The sequence below is a fragment of the Protomyctophum bolini genome (genome assembly GCF_963924005.1).
Source record: "Protomyctophum bolini genome assembly, chromosome: 10".
Classification (NCBI taxonomy): Eukaryota; Metazoa; Chordata; class Actinopteri; order Myctophiformes; family Myctophidae; genus Protomyctophum; species Protomyctophum bolini.
The window spans coordinates 30,884,792-30,910,789 of record NC_137871.1 but is presented as its reverse complement, the minus strand read 5'-3'; the positions used below and the strand labels follow the sequence as shown (position 1 = coordinate 30,910,789).

At 43.2% G+C, this 25,998-nt stretch overlaps 1 protein-coding gene across 1 annotated transcript in view; it reads left to right on the top strand.

Annotated features, from left to right (window-relative positions):
• Window positions 1-25,998, top strand: part of nrg2b (neuregulin 2b) — a gene marked incomplete at both ends in the record, with an annotated part of 53,926 nt that overhangs the window by 23,372 nt on the left and 4,556 nt on the right. Inside the window, 10 exon segments of the mRNA XM_080773455.1 lie at window positions 373-463; window positions 465-533; window positions 2,672-2,790; window positions 4,088-4,217; window positions 12,529-12,587; window positions 17,663-17,686; window positions 20,339-20,441; window positions 21,961-22,096; window positions 23,811-23,938; window positions 24,369-24,584. Coding sequence (XP_080629581.1) covers window positions 373-463; window positions 465-533; window positions 2,672-2,790; window positions 4,088-4,217; window positions 12,529-12,587; window positions 17,663-17,686; window positions 20,339-20,441; window positions 21,961-22,096; window positions 23,811-23,938; window positions 24,369-24,584 — 1,075 coding nt within the window.

The following is a 25,998-nucleotide window of genomic DNA, read 5'->3' as shown; positions in this document are numbered from 1 at the left end:
CATTACACACACACACACACACACACGTGTGCGCGCCTGTGTGTTCTGTGCACATGCGTGTGAGTGAATGTATCTTTCCAAACCAGCACTTGAGGTTATGATCCTGCTGCCATCTGAACCCTCTATACAGATATTTTATATTACGCACACGCACAGTTAAACAGATTATCCAGTAGTTAATTTCAATAATGCAGGCTTTGATTTTCTTACTCCCTTCCCTTCCCCTCCTCCATCCCCATTCTACTCTTTTTCTCTCTCTCTCTCTCTCTCTCTCTCTCTCTCTCTCTCTCTCTCGTCCATTTATCTCTCCCGCCCATGCCTCCCCTCTCCTTTTTTGGCCTGGCCTTCCTTGTCCTCTCTTCCCCTATCCAGCCTCTGCTCCTAAGCTGCGGCCCATGCAAGGTCAGTCTCTGATGGAGGGGGACAAGCTCTACGTGAAGTGCGAGGCGTCCGGGAACCCGGGCCTTCCTTCGCTGGTACAAGGATGGACACGAGCTTCAGAAGGGCCGAGACCTCAAGATCAAGACCAACAAGTGAGTCAGACCTTCCAAGGTGAAGCTCAAAACATTATACTTTTGTTTTGCTTGTTGAAAACGTGACGCATTGCGTTAGCCATGACTCGGAGCTTCAGCACCAGACCGCTGAGGCTAGGAAGGGTACATTCAGTCAGTGTGCACCGGGCTGACGGGGACTCCTCAAATATGCACGTGTGTTATAGATTAATATATTCATATATTGCTAAATATAGAAATATCCAGTGTGTTGTCAAAGGCACCGAGTTCCAAGCAACTCTCCTGCTCGCAGTGTTAATTTTTTCAGCAGAATTAGTCATCTAAATTGCAAAATCTCACTCTTTTAGTGTTTTAGTCTTAGTCACAATGCAATGTTAATTTTGCCAGAAAATATTTAGTCTAAGTGCTCCATTTTTGTTCGAGCTTTCTCAATACACAATTTGGGGATTTAGCACTAAAGTTGGTATTTTGGTTACCTGTCTAAATCCCTAAACACCTCGGTTACCCGTTATATTATGCATAGGTGTGGTTTAATTAAACCAATCACCATGCCACATGACATTGCCTTAAGAGATCCCTTATCCGTTGCCCGTGTTTTCTTTTCTTTTCCACCCCACACAGAGCAAGAACACTCGTCTTTTCATTGAGTCACAACTAGCTCAGATCTAGCTCGTTCTAATATTTCAAAGTACTATGTTGTTATGGCTGGCCCAAAACCTATAATCAAAAACAACCAAACAAAAGAACAAGGGTGCTCTCCTGCGGCCGCCCCTGCAGCCTGTGGAGAAAAGCAGATCTGAAGTGCTGTGAGAGCAGGTCTCTTAAATAGTGTTTGGTGAGACAATGGCCAGGTGTCTCCCCTTCCACTAATCATCTCTGGCTCCACCCTCCAATCCAGCACTGCATCAGAATGGTTAAAGGCACAGCCACACACACAGAACCCCAGAGTAGATTAAAGGCCCAGGGGGCTTTCATTTGGTATATAGATTGTGCGTGTAGGCCATAGCTCATAGTGGTCTCTACGAAACGGTATCAAGCAAAAGTTTGGTAAATCAGATTAAACCCCAATTGCTGCGCTATGGGGTGATGAAACAGAATGAGCAAATGGAATCGTGCATGCCGCACAATGCCTGGCACAAGTCAAATAACTTATTTGACTAGACAATTATATAAACACATTGGACGCAAGGAAGTGGCAGGCACTCACCTCTGCGCAGACATCGTTGCAGGCCAGCGCTTTACCAAACTAATTTGGCATACGGTGCTTTTAAACTCCACTATCGCCTTCCCAAATATGTGTGACCAAAATAGCAATTTAGGGGAAAGCGTGCCAGCACGCCCATGACCACAGCTCTAGGCGCAAGTACCGGTGTCTGCAAAATAGATAGCGGGTGACGCTGGACCAAAATACCATTAACCCATTGATGCCTGAGGCCAAATCTGGAACGCCTTCTAGGGCCTGACCTAAGGTTTCTGAAAACCTTCAAATTCTGATGATTTTTTTTTAAATAGTTATGTTGCTACATGTATAGCAATAGCTGATGAGACACAGAGAGCACGGCCGGCATCAAGGGTAGAACAACGTATACGTTACACCAGGCGTCAATGGGTAGGGACAGAGCAAGCTCCTATATTCGTAATTTTCGGGCAGCGGCTGACTTGCGGGCGCGTCACAGGTAAAGGTGGCGACAAAAATGGAGCCCTAAGTCTTTGTCTTTTGAATAAAACACCATTTAGTTTTTAGTCCTATTTAGTCTTAATCTAGTCTTAGTCGACTAAATATCAAAATGTCTTTTAGTCTTTTAGTCTTAGTCAACAAAATTAACACTGCCTAACCTACCACAGAGACACAGGACTAATGTACTTGTGTCAGCATGGGTTTGAATCCTAACCATTACGTCATCCACTACACTCACGTTCTGTCGTGTTAAGTATTAAAAAAAACAATGGTAGCAAATGGGCACTTCGGTTACTGTCAAATCATTCCTTGTTGATTTGGGACTGGACAGTGTGCGCTTCCATTTGATCCATTTAGCCACATGATCTAATAAGCAATGATTCTGTTCATACTATTTTGAAGAGCAGCGCAGAAATGTACATGGAATGCGGTATCTGCGTATATTCTGAAAGCCTCTCTCTCTCTCCTTTCTCTCATGAAGGAAAAACTCAAAGGTTCAGATCGGTCGTGTGCGTGTGGAAGACTCCGGCAACTACACATGTGTGGCAGAGAATTCGCTAGGACAAGAGAACGGAACGAGCATCATCAACGTCCAGATCTGTGAGCGTCTGTCTGTCTGTCTGTCTGTCTGTATGTATGAGGCCTAGTTCCTCTGGACAATTGGGGGAGCCGCCATAGCAAGATATCTGATATGACTTGATCCTTGGAGCGGTAGCAGTGGCCAGCAAAGATTGCTCTACGACGTGCTATGCTTGTTGTTATTGGCGTCAGTTCACCATAGTCTGTAGTAGGCACATAGGCTACTCTGTGTGTGTTTGTGTGTGTGTGTGTGTGTGTGTGTGTGTGTGTGTGTGTGTGTGTGTGTGTGTGTGTGTGTGAGACGTGTGTGTGTGTGTGTGTGTGTGTGTGTGTCTGTGTGCGTCACTGCGTGTGTGCGTGCGACAAAGTCACAAATTGACAAGTAGGAACCAGTAGATTTTCAACACAGTATTATGGTGTTCTGTATCAGCTGTAGGCGGCGGGCGCGTGCGTGTACGTGCATGCACGCAACGTTATTAAAATGCAGTGGTACCGAAAAACAAAAACAAAGCACCATTACACTAGTACTGTATGTGCCAAGCCTTCTTCATCGTCCATGTCTCAGCACCATATAGCAGCATGATCCTCGTGACATACATGGGCAGCTGCCTGGCGCCCACATGCGGCCCGGAGGTTATTAGGATTACTGCTATATCATCATATGATTTCAGCTGTTACAATTCCAAACACGCAAACATGACCCGCTTTACTATGTAGCTCAACAATACTAGTATTAAAATGTTAGTCTTTTTTTATGTCCAATGTATTTGTGTTTAGTTCATAAAATTAACATAACTAGGCATATAACTAAATGCATTTGAAATTATTGCTTTTCAGGATTCCTATTCAAAAATAGCAAAAGATAATTCAGTATTTAAATTCAAATATATAGTTTTGAGCTTGTAGATCGGCTATTTTTGCTACGACAGTAATATGCAATGTGGCCCTCTGGAGTGAGTGTGGAAATATAGTGGCCCTCGCCATTGTCAAAGTTGCCCAGCCCTGACATAAACTGATATCTTTGGATTTACATATTTACGTTACCGTTAACATGACATACTGTAAAGGCGCTATAAAGTCCCGATGAAAGTCAGGTGGTGCCGTGGGAGGAGAACGATATTTTGTCCTCCCCCACCCCCCCACCCCAAAAAAAAAGAAAAAACGTTTGTGAACCCCTGATCCATCGTACCTATTTATAGATGTAGCTTTTTACAACCGCACACGACGACTGACTCACTTTTCCCATTCCTGCCAAGCTCATTTTCTTTCCATCCGTCCCATCTGTCCCTCTCTCTCTCTCTCTCTCTCCCCCTCCCAGTGACCACCACCACCACCACGGTGTCGCCAGCTGTGAGTCATACGCGGCGCTGCAATGACTCGGAGAAGGCCTACTGCGTCAACGGAGGAGACTGTTACTTCATACATGGCATCAACCAGCCGTCCTGCAAGTAAGTCAGCACTCTCGCTCTCTGGGCCTCTGGCTGTATTTCCTCCCCGTTTCCCACCTTCTCTCGCTCCGCTGTTTATTTGGTGTTTCTGTCTCTCAGTGGTGGAACGTAAACTGTAAGCACAGTTTACTCAAGTACTGTACTTAAGTATATTTTGAGGTATTTGTACTTTACTTGAGTATTTCCAATGTCACTTTTACTTCTACTCCACTACATTTATTTGAAAACTTTAGTTACTACTTTAGTTACTAGTTACAAAACATAGCTATAGTACACCAGTAAGACGCCCTGAGGTCTGGGAATTATTACTATTATTATTCTTTTTACGTTCGGACCGTGTAGGGCGTAAAATGTGTGCTAATTAGTAAGGCCAGGCGGGGTTCAGTTAGGGCCCGCCCATAATTTTCTTTGATCTCCATATATGGAGCTGACCTGTTCTGACATTCCATATGTTGATCCTTTCCCACCCGTCCTTCCTCTTCGATGTCTCATCATTCTCAGCGGGTGCAGTACTTAGTTCAGACTCTTCAGACTAGTCATTGGTCCGACAAACGACAACCTACCTCAAACCCTAACCTAACCATAACCCTAACCCAACCTACCTCAAACCCTAACCTAACCATAACCCAACCTACCTCAAACCCTAACCTAACCATAACCCAACCTACCTCAAACCCTAACCTAACCATAACCCAACCTACCTCAAACCCTAACCTAACCATAACCCTAACCCAACCTACCTCAAACCCTAACCTAACCATAACCTTAGTTCAGAGTCTTCAGACTAGTCATTGGTCCGACAAACGACAACCTACCTCACACCCTAACCTAACCCTAACCCAACCTACCTCAAACCCTAACCTAAACATAACCTTAGTTCAGAGTTCAGACTAGTCATTGGTCCGACAAACGACAACCTACCTCAAACCCTAACCTAACCATAACCTTAGTTCAGAGTCTTCAGACTAGTCATTGGTCCGACAAACGACAACCTACCTCAAACCCTAACCTAACCATAACCCAACCTACCTCAAACCCTAACCTAAACATAACCTTAGTTCAGAGTCTTCAGACTAGTCATTGGTCCGACAAACGACAACCTACCTCAAAGTTCAAACCCTAACCTAACCATAACCCAACCTACCTCAAACCCTAACCTAAACATAACCTTAGTTCAGAGTCTTCAGACTAGTCATTGGTCCGACAAACGACAACCTACCTCGCACCCTAACCTAACCATAACCCAACCTACCTCAAACCCTAACCTAACCATAACCTACCTCAAACCCTAACCTAACCATAACCAACCTACCTCAAACCCTAACCTAACCATAACCGCAAGCATGCATGTCGGATTAATGCTCCGTCGGAATTACGTGCGGATCCCGGGTTTGATGAGGTGAGTGTCGTGATCTTCGTAAATGGCCACATATGGAGCATGTCACGAGGCGTGACGGACTGACTGCGACCTACAGGCGCAATTAACCAATTCAGCCCTACAGTGTACATGTATATACATGTATGTACAGTATATACATTTCGGCCATTTGAAAATAGTAGGGCTGTGCCTTCTGTCTTTCTCTCGATCTGACTTCAACTACACGCACCACATATATTTATATCACACTCACGCACGCATGCATGCACGCACACACACAGGCGTGCACGCATACACCACATATCTTTATATCGCACGCACACACACACACACACACACACACACACACACACACACACACCACATATCTTTATAGCGCGCACACACACACACACACACACACACACACACACACACACACACATATGACACTTCCCAGAGGGAAATCCAGGGAGTTGAGAGCATGACATTGCATCGGCGGGTAGAATAATTAAGTCATACTCATAAATATGCATACTTTTTAGGATGTGTGAGGGTTGATATTTCCACCAACTGGCCCAGGTATATGAAATGGCTGCTGCAAGATGTCGATATGCTGCACTGCTAAAAAGAAAACAGTGGTTTTTCACACTATATGGGTCGTGGATTTTGCTCTGATCATTAGGTCAAAACCAGCCTGGTTCATCGTGGTAGACATTTTTGTTGAAATTACCACAGACTTACAAAATGAGTGGCCAATAATTGCGACGTGATAACCAGTGTGGTTGCCGCGATGAGAGTCACACTTGCAAATGAACCAAGTTCGTACGACACATGGGTCTCCATGTGACTACCTGGATCTCCATTATATGAAGATCACGACAATGACCTAAACCCTGGATAGCCATACATGGTGAAGACTACATCTGCATATATGGAGCCGGCCAGCAACTCTACACCAGATTAATAGTTTTAACTGGACTGTTTCTCAACTGTGCCATATTAAGAAGCTCTGTTGTTTCAGCGCAACCTCTTACTGGTATTACGATAAACACAAAGAGCTAGCCCTGAATGACCATAACAGGTCTGTAACTCTGGGAGTGTAAAAATGGAACCAAATGGACCCCATAACTCTCAGAGTTAAGGGGGTCGTCAAAAACATTTGAGGCGCACTATTACTAGTTGAACTCCAAATACGCCATAGTGTCGTAGTATTAAAGTAAGTCATACTGAATATTCTGAAGAAAACCTGGAGACTTGGCATGCAGTAATTGGGTGTTATGATCAAAATAAGAACATTATAATGTGTAAAAAAGCAATTGCAATCAAAACAATTGCCACGGACAAGACCAAGCCTTTGCCACGGACATGTTGACGACCCCTGGTCACTCAGGACCCAATTCAATCAAAGAACGCATTCGTTCTGTACCCGTGACCCTGTCAGGACACCCCGAAAAGCACTTTGTGTTGATCTAGATTCTAGAGCTTTGCCAGAAAGCTCCTCAGTAGCTGTTGGGCTTTGTCATCCTTTGTTGGGCCTGTCTGCCGGAGTCAGTGGATAACGGGACATAAATAAAGAGCGCTGTCCGTGGACAGTCCGTGCCGCTTGCTCAGCTCGCTCAGCTCCGAGAGATGTAGACTCACCGGTTCCCAAACAGTGAGTCAGGACCCATTTCTGGGTTGCAGACACATTTTTATGGGTCCCTTCATTTTTTTGTTTCCTACATATCTTTTTATTATCATTTCAAAAACATACAAAAAAAAGAAAACATGCCCCAAAAAGCAATTAATTAAAAACATATTCAGTGATTTTTTTTTCTTCAGTAATTTCATGAAGAAATTAAAGAGAAATCTAAAACATTAGATGACAAATGTTTAAGAAGTAGTGAAAATAGCCGATCCACAAGCCCACAGCGCGCAATTAAAAGAATCATGGCATTAGAAAAATAAAAAACACAATATTTGAGTGAATCGATTTTGATTTAGCACACTTTCCTCTCAGTATCATTTGTAGGCAACCATGGGATACAGTACACAAAGCAAAGGTTTGGTTAAATTACAGTAGACCTATACAGTAGTTAGACTACAGGGTCAAGGCTTGCTGCATGAGGTGAAGTATTGCATTCCAACCCATTTGCCATGCAGTCTCTTCTTCACAACGGCAGCTAACATTAACCTAATTGTGTTAAAGCTCACCAATAGCCAATAGCCATGCCTTGGCACACCTCGGTGTACGCACGCACACACAGCGTTAGCGCCTGCCAGCCACAGGCAACGCAACATTACATTGATTGAATTGTCACCCGTTATCACACTAAACGTTGATGACTCAGCACAATATCCATGGCCGTAATTGGTCTGTTTTCGGTTTGAGTGCAACGGAAAGAGCACAATATGAGACACAGGCTTTTGGTTCATTCAGAGGCTGGAAGAGGTGTACTTGTCTTCGGTGGTGGAAAAAGTACTCACATTTCTTACTTAAGTAGTATCAATACTGGAATGTAGACATAATAATAAAATCTGTTACAAGTGAAAGCTGCAGGAATTCAAAATGTACTTAAAAGTGCTAGTATCAAAATGCAGTTAGTACTACAGTACTCCTTATGCAGAACTTCCCGTTTCAAGATTTCAAATGTATAAAAGTGGTTAATGTCTGTTTTGTACTAATCATCAAGTTAGTTACTGCGAGAGTGAGGTCTAGCCAACACCAACTCGGGATTCCTGGATCGCTGCCCTGTAGTGGAGTAAGCGTACAATATTTGCATCAAATAATTGGAAATCGGAAGTACTCCAGTAAAGTAGAAATATCTCAAATGTGTACTTAAGTACAGTACTTAAGTAAATGTACTTAGTTACTTGCCTGCTTCTCTTTTTTTTCTCAGGAGGAAGAGTCAGTGGTTGGGGGTGGGTGTGGGGTGGGTGGGGGGGAGGTTTGGGGGTGGCTGAGAAAGAATGAGGAATGAAAGGATCAACTGTAAAGACTCTGCTGACATAGCTCTGCTTCTGCTCCAACTATCTCCCTCTTTCTCTCTCTCCATCACTCCCCCCCCTCTTTCTCTCTCTCCATCACTCCCCCCCTCTTTCTCTCTCTCCATCACTCCCCCCCCTCTTTCTCTCTCTCCATCACTCCCCCCCTCTTTCTCTCTCTCCATCACCCCCCCCCCCCTCTTTCTCTCTCTCCATCACCCCCCCTCTTTCTCTGTCTCCATCATCTTCCCCTCTTTCTCTCTCTCCATCACTCCCCCCCTCTTTATCTCTCTCCATCACTCCCCCCCTCTTTCTCTCTCTCCATCACTCCCCCCCTCTTTCTCTCTCTCCATCACCCCCCCTCTTTCTCTCTCTCCATCACCCCCCCTCTTTCTCTCTCTCCATCACCCCCCCTCTTTCTCTCTCTCCATCCCCTCCCCACCCTCTCTCTCCATCACCCCCCTCTTTCTCTCTCTCCATCACCCCCCCCCCCCCTCTTTCTCTCTCTCCATCCCCTCCCCCTCCACTCTTTCTCTCTCTCTCCATCACCCCCCCCCCCCTTCTCTTCCCTCTCTTTATCCTGCTCTATTTATAGTTCTATGGTAAATTGCTGAGTGGGCTCTTCTGAGGGTTTTTGCTGTAATTGATTCAAAATGCAAGTTGTCTGGTTGGTGGTGAAAGGATGCCCACCCAGTGAAGGCTGCATGGATGAAGGCTCTCTTTTGTTTTGCACGTTATTCATTAATACGTTGGACAAAGTATGTGAATTAATCATTGTATAGTTCCAACACAGAATAGAGGGTATGTGCATGCCGAAAGTGAGTGGCAAAGAGAGTTTAATGTCGTTTAACGTAGTTTAATGCAATCAGATCTGACTTTTCTGTTTGGATGGATGGGCTGTCATCAAGGCTAATGAGACCTGATAATCGTAACAATCACAAGGTTTTGGAACTATTGTAAGTTGATTCTGTTGTGATTTACCTGATTCCAACTATTACCTTTTTTATAAATATATTTTCTTGAATGCTTTAAATCCCAGATGAAGTCAAGACAAAGAACCATTTAAGCCCATAATTTATTCTGACCACTCCCCAAAAGCCAGAGCTGTCCTGACCCGTTATCCATGCTTTGTAAATGATGGATAGTTAGTATGGACTAAAATGGTTCTTCGTCTAAACTCTTCAGTTATTGCAATATAGCTAATCGGTTATGCTTATGAGTCAGATGCAATTTCAGACATTCAAGCACTCTGCTGGGCAGATTTTTGAGGGGCGCTATAGCCTTCCATCCATAATGCATGGCTTTACAAAGTTACGTCATGTGGCAGGCTGGCAGCCAAGTCTATGGACTTTTAATGTTTGTTCAGGGCCTTTTTTAACAAAAAACATCTGCCAGACAAGTCATTAATGGACTTTAATGTTTGTTTGGGGCAGGTATGATGTAATTCGTTTGCCAGCCATGTCTATGGACAAATTAGACATTAATGTTTGTTGGGTGCAGTAAATGACAATGCAAGATGTCATCTGACTGATAAATTACTGCCCTGGCTGCGCCCCTCACTTCACACAAGTGTGATTTTTGAGGGGTGCTAGCCCCTCCTATGCCCAGCAGCCCATAGCAATGATTTGAATGATTCATTCCATACTTTTATTTTTAAAGGAATACTATTATAGGCAACTTGTAGTGTTTTGTACACAGAAGGAAGTAGTGTTGGTTATAAATTCAAACGTAGCTCTGCCCCTCCACTCCAGCCCCCTCCCCCCGCTTCTCCCAATTTTCAATGTAATTACCGTAGATAGGCCGATTAGCCCCTTTTTTGGATGTCAGTCATGTCACAGCAACTTTTACTTTTCAATAGCATCTTCCACTTCCAGTCACTCTTATTTTTGTTTTATTGTTTAATAGTTGTTTCTAAACACTAAGCATGACATGGGCTACAGTCAGTCAGTCATACATACATTAGACTCGGTTAGACCCAAAGCGGACATCAGAGGTATGTATTACATTTCGATCACATTACGGTGATTATATAAAACGTAATTCTTCTTCTCGGGAGTGGGCAGTACCTGTGTGCTACGTGCACCCTTACACTGCTATTTGCTAGAACGCTGCTTTAAAAACAAATATATATTCAAAGATTTGTACAAATGACCGGTATGTAGAGTGTAGACTAACCTACAAACAGCCTGTGTAGGCTGTCTACCACAGTTCAGCAGTGCAGATTACAACGCAATTATTATTATTAAAGGAGACAAAATAAATGTCTTCCATTCTGATAAACATTCCTTCTGTTGACATGCTTTTTCAATGAAATACGATTAAGACGGTTATTGCTACTCAGCCCTTATGGTAGGCCTACAGGAGTGGTGGGATTTTTGTCATTGTTACAATTATTCATATCTAAGAAATACATTCCTAGTTTAGAGATCACGCTCTGTTGGAGAGGTTTGTGAGGGTGTGTCAGACACACCAGCCATATCAGTGGTTTTCAACATTATAATTTAATATAACATTGATATATGTTCACTGTGATACTGCTAAATTAGCTTAAAGTATATCTGACCACTTAACAAGTGGGCCCGATCCAGAAAAGGTTCCGAGACTTGAGAACCACTACACTGTTTCCCAAACAGTGGGCCGGGACCCATGGAGTATTTCATATAGGATAAAAAAATAAATAAAGCATATTTCGAAAGAAGAATCTGAGAACAAATCTTAAGAAATTCCATAAAAATAAATAAATAAGTCTTAGTGAAAATAGCCGTTAGATCAGCAATTTTCACTAGTCTGGGTCCCGGGGAAACTCCAGCCAAAAGGTTTGGGATTAACTGCGACCAGATGTGTGATCTCTTCTAGTGACATCTGCATAGGGCAGATGTGAGCCACATGACAGGGATGATATCACTGTGTGTATCTCCTCTCTCTCTCTCTCTCTCCATGTGTGCAATGAGTTATTTTCGATAAGCTTTTTGGTTTGACTCTTTTGGACACAGACCTTTTACTTGGACACCTTTTACTTGTGTAACAATATATTGTTATATATGCTGTTATTGCTACGTTTTACTTCTTACTCCTTCCACTAAACCAGTTTCTAGCACCTCATTCTCTCTGCTGTCTCACTGTATTCGTCTCACCCTCCGTCTCGGCTAATTACATTTGAAATGTAATTTAGATGTTATTGTAATGTGGACAGATGCTACAGCCTAGGTCCATTGTTTACCTGGTATGCTACAGTTTCACTTTCAATGTACAGATTATTCTTTTTGATAGTGTAAATGTTTAGACTGATTGCTAGGTTCATTGTTTACCTGGTATCCTACAGTTTCAATGTACACATTATTATTTTTGATAGTATATGTTTAAGTCGCTTGTGGATAAGAACGTCCGCACTAAGTGCCTAAATGGTAAATTGTATGTGCGTCTCTCTCTCTCCATCCTACTTTTTTTTTGTCTTCCCCTGTCCTCTCCCCCCCCTGTCTCCCTCTACCAGGTGTCCTATGACTATACTGTCCTCTGTCCTCCTCCCCTTGTCCTCCCTCTACCAGGTGTCCTAATGACTATACTGTCCTCCCCCCCCCCTACCAGGTGTCCTATGACTATACTGTCCTCTGTCCTCCCCCCCCCCCCCCCCCCCCTGTCCTCCCTCTACCAGGTGTCCTAATGACTATACTGTCCTCTGCCCCCCCCCCCCGTCCTCCCTCTACCAGGTGTCCTAATGACTATACTGTCCTCTGTCTCCCCCCTTGTCCTCCCTCTACCAGGTGTCCTAATGACTATACTGTCCTCTGTCCTCCCCCCCCCTTGTCCTTCCCCTCTACCAGGTGTCCTAATGACTATACTGTCCTCTGTCCCCCCCCCTTGTCCTCCCTCTACCAGGTGTCCTATGACTATACTGTCCTCTGTCCCCCCCCCCTGTCCTCCCTCTACCAGGTGTCCTAATGACTATACTGTCCTCTGTCCTCCCCCCCCCTGTCCTCCCTCTACCAGGTGTCCTAATGACTATACGGGGGACCGCTGTCAGAATTCCGTCATGGCCGGCTTTTACAGTACGTCCAGTCCACTCTTTTCCACTGGGATAGTAAGCAGTTGTTCTCAACCTGTGGGTCGAGACACCCAGGGGGGTCCCCACATCATTTTGGGGGTGGTCCCAGATTGTAATACCTCAAAAAGGGGCAATTTATTCATCCAAAGTAACAAACTATACCATAAACTATACTATCAACAATTCCAAGTGCTTATCAGGGTGGGGGGCTCCCCAGTTCAAATATGATTTGGGGCGGTCACAGGCTGAAAAGGTTGAGAGCCACTGGGCTAGTGCATGCCGTGCTAGATGGGTTGGATGGAGGGGAGCACTGTGGCTGGTGTATGCAGTGGTGGACAAGTGGTTTACAAATTCCTCAGTAGTTTTTACACTTCCAAGATGTTTTTCAAAAATGTTCAAAATCAGCAGATGTACAAGCTGTGTGCCGTGCTGTGAGCACGGCACACAGCACGTCGGCGCAAAAAATCTAAAATGACACAGATGCTTCCCCGGGGTTTTTGTATTAAAGAGATAGTTTATCTCTAAACTATCGATTACTCCCCCCGTGGAGACTGGAATTCATGGATATTCTTTTGTGTTTTTGTCGCATTCCTAAGCTAGCCAATAATTTGATGACCAGCAGTAGTTCCCTAGCCTTGTTTCCAGCCTGATTCGCTGCGTTCCATGATTTATTTTGGGCCAAAACAAATAACGGAATGCAGCGAATCAGGTTCCCTCATAGTTCCCTGTGAAGAGTCACAAATGAGACTCTTTGGTACTACAGAGCGTCGCAGTCCCACCCCCGACGAGGGCCAATGAGACTCTTTGGTACTACAGAGCGTCGCAGTCCCACCCCCGACGAGGGCCAATGAGACTCTTTGGTACTACAGAGCGTCGCAGTCCCACCCCCGACGAGGGCCAATGAGACTCTTTGGTACTACAGAGCGTCGCAGTCCCACCCCCGACGAGGGCCAATGAGACTCTTTGGTACTACAGAGCGTCGCAGTCCCACCCCCGACGAGGGCCAATGAGACTCTTTGGTACTACAGAGCGTCGCAGTCCCCACCCCCGACGAGGGCCAATGAGACTCTTTGGTACTACAGAGCGTCGCAGTCCCACCCCCGACGAGGGCCAATGAGACTCTTGAACAAATTTTGGTAACTACAGAGCGTCGCCGTCCCACCCCCGACGAGGGCCAATGAGACTCTTTGGTACTACAGAGCGTCGCAGTCCCACCCCCGACGAGGGCCAATGAGACTCTTTGGTACTACAGAGCGTCGCAGTCCCACCCCCACCCCGACGAGGGCCGTTCGTTCTCCCAGACATTTAAAAAAGTATTTTATTACACAATGTTTTTTTTCTTCTTACTAATTATTTGATCGGCCCAAAACATTGTGTTTATAGTCATGTTTTGTCACAGCAAGAGACCTAAACATCTTTAAATAAATGCTTTTTGAAACATCTATGGAAAAAAATGAATGGAGAATTACTTCCTGGGCCCTCGTCGTTCTAAAAAGGACTATAGGGCGACACTCTATAGTTCTTACTTGAATACTTTTAAAAGCATGTATGTTGAAATACTTTAAAATATTTTTTAAAGCAAGTAACTTGCATGTAAGCAAGTAACTAATTTGACTCAACAACTTTCACTCGTAATGGAGTAATATTTAACCTGGAGTATATAGTTTGACTCGAGTACAAGGGTTGAGAACTTTGTCCACCACTGTTTGCGTGCTTCATCTAGACCCACACATAACCCAGCTCTCCTAGGATAACATCCTATTAAAGAGACACTTTTATATAATAATAATAATAATAATAATAATAATAATGTAATATATTAATATTATTATGAGAGACCACTATCTGTTCCTCCTTTATATCTAATGTAACTCTCCCTAAGACAGGCTGATTACTGTAGGTATCATTCCCAATGCCAATAGTATAATGTATGTGCTTAAAATAAAATATTTCCACAAGGCAATCTGCAGGGTAATATGCTGGAATAAGGCCAGTGCATTATGTTGGCATGTGGCTGAGTGCAGCTTGAATGGTTTTATAATATAGTTGTCCCCCGATACCCTCGATGAGTGTGCTGCGTTTTAAGCATTGCTTTGCAGTATACTTGTAGATGGGGCATGTGTGTCATTTGCAGTATACTTGTAGATGGGGCATGTGTGTCATTTGCAGTACTTGTAGATGGGGCATGTGTGTCATTTGCAGTACTTGTAGATGGGGCATGTGTGTCATTTGCAGTACTTGTAGATGGGGCATGTGTGTCATTTGCAGTACTTGTAGATGGGGCATGTGTGTCATTTGCAGTACTTGTAGATGGGGCATGTGTGTCATTTGCAGTACTTGTAAATGGGGCATGTGTGTCATTTGCAGTACTTGTAGATGGGGCATGTGTGTCATTTGCAGTACTTGTAAATGGGGCATGTGTGTCATTTGCAGTACTTGTAGATGGGGCATGTGTGTCATTTGCAGTACTTGTAAATGGGGCATGTGTGTCATTTGCAGTACTTGTAAATGGGGCATGTGTGTCATTTGCAGTAGGCCTACTTGTAGATGGGGCATGTGTGTCATTTGCAGTACCGGTACTTAGTTGTAGATGGGGCATGTGTGTCATTTTCCTGTGACTGCATACATGGCAGTCGGTGGGTGATATATTGCAGTGGTTTTCAACCAGTGGTCCGGCCGGGGACCACCAAGGGGTCCTTGAGGAGGTTTCAGGTGGTCTCCAGCTAAATGATGCAGAGTTGGTAACCAAATGGACCCTTATAGATCTTTTACTCTTGAGCGTGTACAATGAAAGCAAATGGACCTTGGTCTCATTTTACGCTCTCAAGAGTTAAATTATTGTTAATTTACAATAAGTCTACATGAAGTATAATTGTTATTTTGCCTGTTATTTTGCCTACTCTCTCCTACCATACCGACATCAATACAGCATGGAATTGTGGACAAAATCATAATCCAACGACAACAAAATATTCAAAGTTCAAAGAGGCTAAATCTCATCAAATGGTGGTCCGTGGCTCAAATGCCCAACAAATAATGGCCCTTGATACAAAAATGGTTGAAAACCAATGATATATTGGATTTGTTGTTGTAGTCATCATGTCTTCTCATAGACTGGCAACAACAATTAGCCACTATATGTACACAGTATCCTACAATCTCTCCTCGGGAAGAAACCACCTAACTTCAAAAATTTCATTTTTCAGGAAATGAAAAATAAAGCCTACATTTTTCAAGACAAAGCAATACTGCCTCATCAAAGATGGTGTTGTGACTTTAGATATTGTCAATATTATTACTTGCATGAGAGGGGGAGATGTGGTGGAGCTGCTTAAGCAGACAGTTTGGGGTCCCGAAGCGCTTTTTACTATACTATTCATTTGTTATTTTTTTAACCTGCACACAGACATAAAGGGTGTTCAATAGCATTGATAAATAGAAAATAAAAAACCTAAAAAAAATTAGTTACAAGTATAGTGGTTTTCTCCCGACAGCAAGGAATTATCCAACAATGACAATATAGTGCAACACAGTGGGTGTTGCTGCTTGCTAGCATCATAGTGATGATTCTTGTAATGTAAGATTACTTTATTTAACATGTAAACAAACTCTTAGCAATCAAGTTCATGCACACATACCTGTGAACTAAATATCACTGGCCTTGCAATCACAAGATGATACATGGGAGGGGTTCGATTTACACTCATTTCTCTAAGGGTGCTTGCTAATTCTACGAGTAATTTCACTTGGCCATATGACTATGTGTCTAAATGCCAAAGTACAGAGTTTACATTGAGCACACCTAAACCTAACCTTAATCCATGTCTAACCAATGACTAGTCTAAACTAAGTATGCACCCCTACAGTAGAGGCTCCACCATCATCAAGGTCAAGTGATTTTCAAACATTGTAACTTCAAGCATATGCACTAGGCCTTAGTGCATTGGGGCCACTTTGCGACTCCAAACTACATTGTAAAATCCTCAGAGTGCAAGTGTTCATTTGGTTCCAAGCTATCAATCATGCACTGCAGCTGGGGATTCCCTACAACCCCCCTCAAACAAAGACCCTGGTTGTCCCCGCGGGTCCCACCTTGAAAACCAGCGGGGCTGAACAATGTCAACGACGGACAATGTGTGCTTTTATCTTGCATCGTGATGCTATTTTTCAATGAGTTGAAATGATTCGGCTGTTTGAAATCCATGCTGATTCGTCACTGCCTGTTTCACTTCTGATGCCAACCAATTAAGCACAATCAAAGCATATTTTCTCGACTGGGAGATTTACTGCGTTAACTTTTACAATGATTGGATTTGGTCTTGCTGGCAACTCTATCCATGGGTAGCATTGCACACAAGCCATAAAAGAATGCCCTACTGAGAATGCAGTGATGATTTTTTTGAAGATGATGAGCATGAGAAAGATCAGTATGCAGCAGTAGCGGAGCAAACTGATTTAAAGGAAGTACTCTGTAATCAATGTGATTTGATTGAACCCAACTAGAAACCACGATTAAAATTGTATATTTGCAGGACATGTCCCACCATACACACCCACGCACTCACTCACTCACTATTGCTGTGCCAGTTTCATTGACTGTACTGTGTTTTTATGTTGAAGAGTAACTCACTGCTATGTTATTCTTTGTTCTTGTGTTGAAATTATTTGTCTTTTTTTTGTATTTTTCTTTCTGTTATATGATATCGTTTACTCCAGAAATGAGGTCTAGTAAATATAGCAGTAAGTGATGTGGCTTTTTGTCTGTCTCTGCCTTTGCATGTATTTTCCTGCCTGCCTCCCTCTCTTTCCAACTCTTTATCTTTATTTAGTTCCTTCTCCCCCCCTCCCCCCCCCCCTATTTTTATTTATTATTTTATTTATTTATTTTACTTTATTGTCAATTATGGGGGTCGCAGAGCTAAGGCTGCCTGCATAGTCTGTCTGTTACTGGAAGGTACACCTGTCAATCGCAGTGATGTCACCGACAGCACTCATTTCTTGGTACAGTGGGACTAATATATCTGACCGTGATATATCTGTCTTTTTCCCTTTTAACATGACGTCGTTCTGCATTGGCAGAGCTTCTTGGAATTGAATTTATGGGTATGGAACATTATTATTCATTTTGCTGTACAATGACTTAAGATTTTGCTGAGAGTCTCTCACAGTCACGCATTATTGTGCCATCTCCCCTTTAAAAACCAATAACTGGGTCTCTCTCAACCTCTCTCTCTCTTGTCCCTGCCCACTAACCTGGTTTTAAATAACCCTGTCTGCCCCCCCCCAACCTGCGCCCCCCTTCTCTGCATGCACTCCTTTCACAATCTGAAAGTAATCTGCAGAACACACCGAAAAGGAGACAAAACAATTACTGTTGTTTTACAGTGTAGTCTGTTGACTAAGACACTAGTGTATGTAATTACACATTGTGAATACAAATGTGCCGATTAACTGCGGCTATTTTGAAATCCTGAGGTTGTATGGCCATTCGTCCTCAGGAAATAGCCGTGATGAACTATCTAATTGGAATCGGCATTGTACACAGCGATAAATCAACTGACCGCGTGCAAGCTGCAAAAGCTTTTCACCAAACCGAATCGCCAAAAGATAGCAGAGGCCTGCGCCACCCTGGCCGTCCTCATTCTGCCCTTGATTGACTCGGGAGCTGGCCTGTCCTAAATCAAAAGGAGTCTCTCTGGCTCCGTTAAGCTGGCAAGCAAAAGCCTCCCTATGTCCCCCTCCTATCTGCATCAGTACCCTGTGACACTCACACAATGCCAGGCTGAGGCTCTGGAAGACTTGTCAATCCCTACAGACGCCCTTTATTTAGCAACCCCCGCTTCCTTACCCCCAATCTATTTTAGCACCCACCCCCCACCCCCCCACCCCCCTCCCCCCACACACACGCACGCAAGCACACACAGACCACACTTCCAGTGGCGTGCCGAGAAGAGTTTGAAATAGGGGTTTGAGGGCACAACAGGTGCACAGATCGCCATAAGGAAATGTTGGTCTACAAAATGTAAAATATAAGCCCCTCGGTCCTGGGAATGTACTGTACAGGATTATGCTACAGGTTTTGTAACTGTTGTGGGACCCAATTAGAAATCTAAGAATAGTTCCTTCTCTAACTGAGCACAAACTTAAATGCTGTTAATCACTGTTACACCGTTTTGACTGCCACTTTCCATTTGATCCCACCACCTCTCTGCAATGAGCGCTAATGAAACGTCTTCCTAATAACATACGAGGAACAAATTGACATAAATCAAACAAAATGTGTTACCACCTGTTGATTGCGGGCAACTGTAAACCACAGGTGTGTTCACGGAACTGAGAATAAACATTCAAACATTTAAACACAATTATTACAAGAGAGTGTTTAAAGAAAGAGAGCTGGCAATAACCATGTCAACCTAAACTGTCCAATCAGTATCAGGCATATTGAAAAAAGACAATCTGAGGCCAATGATATTGCAGATTTAGCATGACCCTCCTTGTAGACACGCCCCTGGATGTGCTCTTCCCTCCCAAACCACCTTCTTACTGTCTCTTCTCCATCTCCCTTTTTTCCCCCTTTTATTTGTTCCTTCTTTCCCCGTGACCTGTCTGTTGCTCCCTTCTGTCATTGTATACTGTTGCACCATTTACCATCCTGGCACAGAGCGTTGTCACCACAGTGAGCCCAGAAACCCCACCGGGAAACGAGAAAAGAAAAACACCCATAAGGTTGGGTAATATTTCAGAGAGTGTCTGCGAGAGAGGCTGCGAGAGCTTATAGATCACTATAAATGCTTGTAAATGTTGTCAGCAGGTTCAGATGAACTCAACCACATCAAGACACTGGATGTGAGCGAAAAGGAAACCCTATATGAAACAGTGCTGCCTGCACTGTAAACATGCACCATTTCATACGTATGAACAAATCAATGGCATTTTTGGCACAGTTTTCTAGTTTTTACCTATTTTCTAAGTACTATTGTAAACTATTTTGTATTTTTTTTTGGGGGGGGGGGGGGTTGTCAATACCAACCCATTCTCGTAACCCCCCTTAAGCCACTGTGGTGTTAACAAACTGTTTTTTATTTCATTCCATGTGTACAGGCAAGAGTTCACGGCCCTCTGCCGTGCCCTCTTGGGCATTCCATTCCCATCATAAATAAAGTGATGCATGTAGGGACACAGTAGTATGATTTAGAGACCTTATCCTACATCGTCAAACTCGGGGTGTTGTTAACCCTCCTAGTATGAGGTGAAAGGCTACCAGTCAATAGCGTGGCATAGAACTTGCGTCTCTTTTATACATAGTATCGAGAGATATTGTTAGCATTAATATACTGTATTATAATAGCTCATTATGTCATAGCAATGTTATGCCCGGCTATATGGCAAGTGAATGGGAGTTGTTTTAGGAACGGTGTCATAGCAGGAGATATAGAAGATAATGGTGGGAGAGATTACTTTTTGTTGTCATTTGTGTCAATAGAATAGCACTCATGCATCTGTGTGTGTGTGTGTGTGTGTGTGTGTGTGTGTGTGTGTGCGTGTGTGTGTGTGTGTGTGTGTGTGTGTGTGTGTGTGCGCGCGCGTGCGCGTGTGTGTGCATGTCTGCCTGCTCCTGTCTTTATACCTGTGTGAATGCATACATGTGTGCATACATGTGCATGCATGACTGTGTATCTGTGTATCGTTTGCGTGCGCATGCATGTGTATGTATGTATGTATGTATGTATGTATGTACATTTGCGTCCACAGAGGCGGAGGAACTCTACCAGAGAAGGGTTCTGACCATCACAGGCATCTGTGTGGCCCTGCTGGTGGTTGGCATTGTGTGTGTCGTGGCCTACTGCAAAACTAAGTAAGTTATATGTTTGTGCTATAAGACACAACTAAATCACATTATACATTATTGTCACAGTGCTAACGGAACTCGGCTAAAGCCTCGGTCCTGCAGCAACGCTGTCGTGCTAATAATCATGGTAAAACACACCCTCTCGTGTAATATTGCTTCATTCACACTTCCCACAAACAAACACCATGGTGTGAGCTATCACTTGTGCGTTACAAATTTGTATTCTATTCTGTTTTTTAAATTATGTAGTAACGTGTGTTCCGTTAGGGCAGATATGACAAATAATTAAAAAAATATATATACAAAGAAACATTTTAATAATAATAATAATAATAATAACTTGAATTTATATAGCGCCTTTCAAGAAACCCAAGGACGCTTTACGAAACAGAAAAACAGAAAACAAAACAAACAAACTAATTGCCAAAAGCCTGAGTAAACAAATGTGGAAATAGCTTTTTTAGACAAATAAATTGTGATTAGGCGATTATGTATTCATTGTGACACACCTATATTCTAACCGACATCTTAGATCCAAATATTGTAATTTTACTCCACTTCATTTATTTGAAGACTTTAGTTACCAGTTACTTTAACACTTCAGCCACATTATAAATTTCGGCCATTTGAAAATAGCCAATCTACAAGCTCACAATGCATCGCGATGCAACGTATTGTGACTTGTGAGCATGTATTGATTTGCTATTTTCAAAATATATTTTTAATGCATTTTATAACCTACATTTTAATGCCAATAGCCTACTTTTGTACTTTTGTACATTTTGAATTTCGGGACTTTTACTTGTAACAGAGTCTTTCTATATTGCAGTATTATATATATATTACAGTATATATATATACATATATATATATATATATATATATATATTACAATATATATATATATACAGTATATTGATACTTTTCCTTAAAGGACAACTTTTCAATTATTTCAGTTATTTTTTTTCATTAGCTGCTTTCGTTTGTAGATTTTAGCGATTTTAGCTATTTTTTTTACAGGGGGACGGGGGAGTTCGAACATGGGGCTAAATATGTATTTATACAACATTTTGTAGCGATTAACTTTTTAATGATTTACTATAGTCCTACTAGACCCCAGAAAATGACATCTGGCCACAAAAGATCACAGGATCTACTGAATGTGAAGGGGGAGGTGACAAACTAACATATTGAGCCTATACAACACAGTATGGCATCCCCCTAGTACCCCCTTCACATTCAGTAGATCCTGCAATCTTTTGTGGCCAGATGTAATTTCCTGGGGTCTAGTAAGACTATAGTAAATTAAAAAAAAATAAAGAATCGCTACAACATTTCTCTAATAACAACCTAAAACATGAACCTTGGTTGAAAAAAAACTAAAGTTGTCTGTATTGAGTTTGTGCTTGAAATGTACTGTAATTCTGCAAACTGTTAATAAAGATTTCAATCAATCAATCAAAAGTCCTTTAAGTCGAACACTTCACTTGAGTCCTTTTCCCCCACCACTTGTCATTGCCACCAGGAAGCGGAGGAAGAAGCTGCATGGGCCTGTGCATCAGAACCAGAACCAGTGTGTGGAGCAGCCAAACCGCATGCTGGCCAACGGGCCCAACCACCCCGGGCCAGGCCCGGGCCCGGAGGAGATCCCAATGGTGGATGTAAGTCCAAACCACTCCTTCACAAACACTAGCATGGGTCCCTTTATTTGTTTTGTTTCCTACATTAAATGTAGGAAACAAAACAAATTAACAAAATTTTGATCCGTTTTGCCGCCAGCATTAATTAATCTATCTATCGTGCATTGCCAAAGTTTTATAGTGCGTAACATCTTCAAAATGGCCGCGGCCACTGTCCCACTTTGATTGTTATGCTAACGAGCGGCAGCTCGACGAACGATACGACTTAGTAGGCCTAAGTGCACATTTAGTTACGATGCAACAGCACCAATTGTAGTGTTTTAACCCGGTCAAAGGTTATGACTCCCCCCCCCCAGCCTTCCTACCTGTCACTGTGAGGCGAGTCGTAGGAGTCTCCATACTGCATGCCCACGCCGCTCACTTCCGCGCAGCCCCAGTGGGTATCACTTCGACATGTAGACAGGAGGAGCCCAGATTCGAACCGCCGACCCATGGATCATTGGAGCAGCCGCCCACGTTCTTGGGGGGGAACGTTCACCAAAAATAGTCGACCTACAAGCTAAAAAGAAAAAGAAAAAAAGGCAAATACGTTTAGGGATAACGGGTAAGGGTTCTATGGGAATTATTTAAATTCCATGCACTGATCCATGCATTCGTCTCCAACATAGATATTAGATAAAAGGTGCATTCATATAGCGCTTTTATCCAAAGCGCTTTACATTACATTCACCCATTCACACACACACACATTCACACACCGATGGCTGAGGAAACTACGCAAGGCACCTAGCCTGGCTAATAATAACTGTGCTAACAGTCCTACATAGTCATGAGTCCGGCACCCTACCTCCCAAAAACCCAACCCTAAACCTAGCTCTGATTCCATAGCTCTAATGCGATGCATTTAGAGCTATGTTACTCTCAACTTCCACCGCTCGCATGAATGCAGACCAACCTCTCGTATAAAAAGAACGTTTTTTCTACTTACCAAAACGAAGGTTGGTTGTGTCATTGCCTACTTTCCTTATTGGAAGCACTCTGAGCCCCACACCACACGTATAAACGATACTTTTTGGCCAGAAAGGGATTTTTTTTCACTGGAGGAAAAGTATTCTCTATGAGGCAATTCTCTGGGCAATATCGGTAGAAGGCACAGTGGAGTAACAATGTATATTTTACCGGTGGAAACAAAATCCCCTTTTGGCCAAAAAGTACCGTTTATACGGCTCAAAGTGCTTCCACTTTCTAATGACACAACGCGCCTTTGTTTTGGTGAGTAGCAAAAACGTTCTTTTTATTTACGCTAAAGACGAGAGGCTGGTCTGCATTCATGCGAGCGGCGGAAGTCGAGAGTAACATAGCTCTAAATGCATCACATTAGAGCTATGGATCAGAGCTACCCTAAACCTAACATCACAGGAAGCCACGGGTTAGTTGTAACCGGCAGCGCATGTCGGGAGCGACGGTGTTGTCAAACTAATGCCTGTTGGACTGTTAGCATGTCAAAAAAACCTATGCACTGTATATGGGAAATGAATGCAGCAATCAGGTCCGAGCAGTGTCATCACGTGATAACCAATACAAGACACCTGTGTAAAACATTCCAGTGACTGACTAGACAGTCCCAAACATAGAGTACTACATAAGCCCCACGCAATATCAACGGAATAGGCTCTATTCACATTTTGGAACTAAATAACTCTTCCTACTATGTGTGCATGTCCATGTCTTGTAGTACATCTCTAAGAGTGTCCCGACCACAGAGTGTGTCATCAGTCATGGGGCGGAGGGTGCAGGCAACTACGCAGGCAGCCGAATGTCCACACGCTCCCACCACTCTTCCACTGCCTCACACCCTTCCAGGTACATTGATCGCTCTCTTTCAATCTCTTTCAGGTGAGCACACACACATGACACACCCTGAGTCACACACAGAGTATACTTAAAGGGTAATATATATACCACTCATTTTCAACATTTTTAACTATGTCGTTAATATACCTTAGACACACACACACACACACACACACACACACACCCACACACACACACACACACACACACAAACACACACAAACACACACAGAAACAGCGCATCGCGGTTTAGCCAATGAGAAAGCCAACTGGACTAGCACAGCGACATCAGCCAATGAGAAAAAAAAAGTCCCCCCCTCCCCTGCTGTGTAGCCTCCAACTGGAGGTCTAGAACTTCTAGAAGACACACACACACACACACACACACTCATGCTACAGGTGTTGTCTACGCTCCCGATCCCTTGTACCATCCGCGTAGACACGAGGAGCAGACGTGGAGCATGGAGCGAACAGAAAGCATGAACTCAGACTGCCAGTCGGGAGGCCTGTCCAGCTCTGTGGGGACCAGCAAATGCAGCAGTCCAACATGCATGGCGCGGAGAGCCACCCACTGGGGCTGCGCGGAAGTGAGTGGCGCGGGCATGCAGTATGGAGACTCCTACGACTCATTGAGGGATTCGCCTCACAGTGACAGGTAGGAAGGCTGGGGGGGGGGGCATAACCCATGGCCGGGTTAAAACACTACAATTGGTGCTGTTGCATCATAACTAAATGTGCACTTATGCCTACTTGGGGGAGACCATAGACCAGTTGTATTCAACTAGATTAGGCCGGGGGCCACAACTGCAGTAGAATGATTGTGTGTGGTGGGGCCGCACAGAATGCATGCTTTTGTGGGTTCTCAAAGTGCATTTTGTGCTCAAACACAAAGATTTATGTATAAATATGTTTTTTGTAGATAGCCCCCTGGTGGAGAATGGTATACGTGCTGAATGCACATATTTATGCAATACCCATTGTCTCAGAGTGCCTGTTGTACCCATTCTCCGAGTACCCGCATGACAGATAAATATGCGGAGACAGAGATCCCTGATGTCGTCAGCAAAGTTCTGCTGAGGTCGTGGAGATGACGATTAGCAAATTCACTTACAATTAATTGGTGATGCGGCACAAGTGTTTGAAGCCAATCACACAGGGAATCGATGCGTCCTTTGCAAAATGCAAATCAATCAATAATTGTAGGAGCACAAACAACCCTAATACAAACAGAAAGATTTATGTTTTTTGTCAATATGGATAATTATTCTTGTTTCTATGCAAGCATGTACTGTATGTACACTATGACAAACTTTCGACAGTTAACTGAAATGCAAAAGTGTGCATTTCCCTTTAATTAATATAGTCAATGGTATAAAATGAAAGACCTTGTGAACAAATTACTTGGCAATGGGCAACTTAAATTTAAAAAAAAGGTTTTGATTGATTGATTGATAATTTTATTAGACAATAAAATGCAGACAGTACAGGGGGTACAGTCAAGCACAAATGGTCCAAAAGGATATAAGAAAGACCTTGCGTTCTTGTTTCCATTCAGGTCCCATGCATTCATTCATTAAAAGAAAAACAATGACATATCAGCAATGATATATCTCAAACATTATTAAATCTAGGTAAATGTTGGAATATAAATAAATTGGGAAAATAGGGGGCGGATAAAGAGGTGGGGCAATCGCATTCTCTCCCTTTAACCTGATGACAATGACAGGTTCATTTTAAAACCTTTTTTAAAGGAAACCAGTGATTTGCTTGTTTTGAGGCAGGGTATTCCACACATACAGTGCTGTGGAAGGGGGATTTACAGATATTTGTTCTAAAAATGGGTGGCACCAGATCATTATTCAAGTGTTATGTCTGTGGGAATTGCTCACCTTTATTCTAGTGTTATGTCTGTGGGAATTGCTCACTTTTTTGAGGTAATCAGTCAAGTAAGAACTGGGCACTAAGGCATGGATGGCAGATCTGCATTTACAATCTTGAATGTCAGTCCCATTTTCAGTTGCTTGACTCTGTCTTCTACCATGAGCCAACCTATGCTATCAAATTTTCAT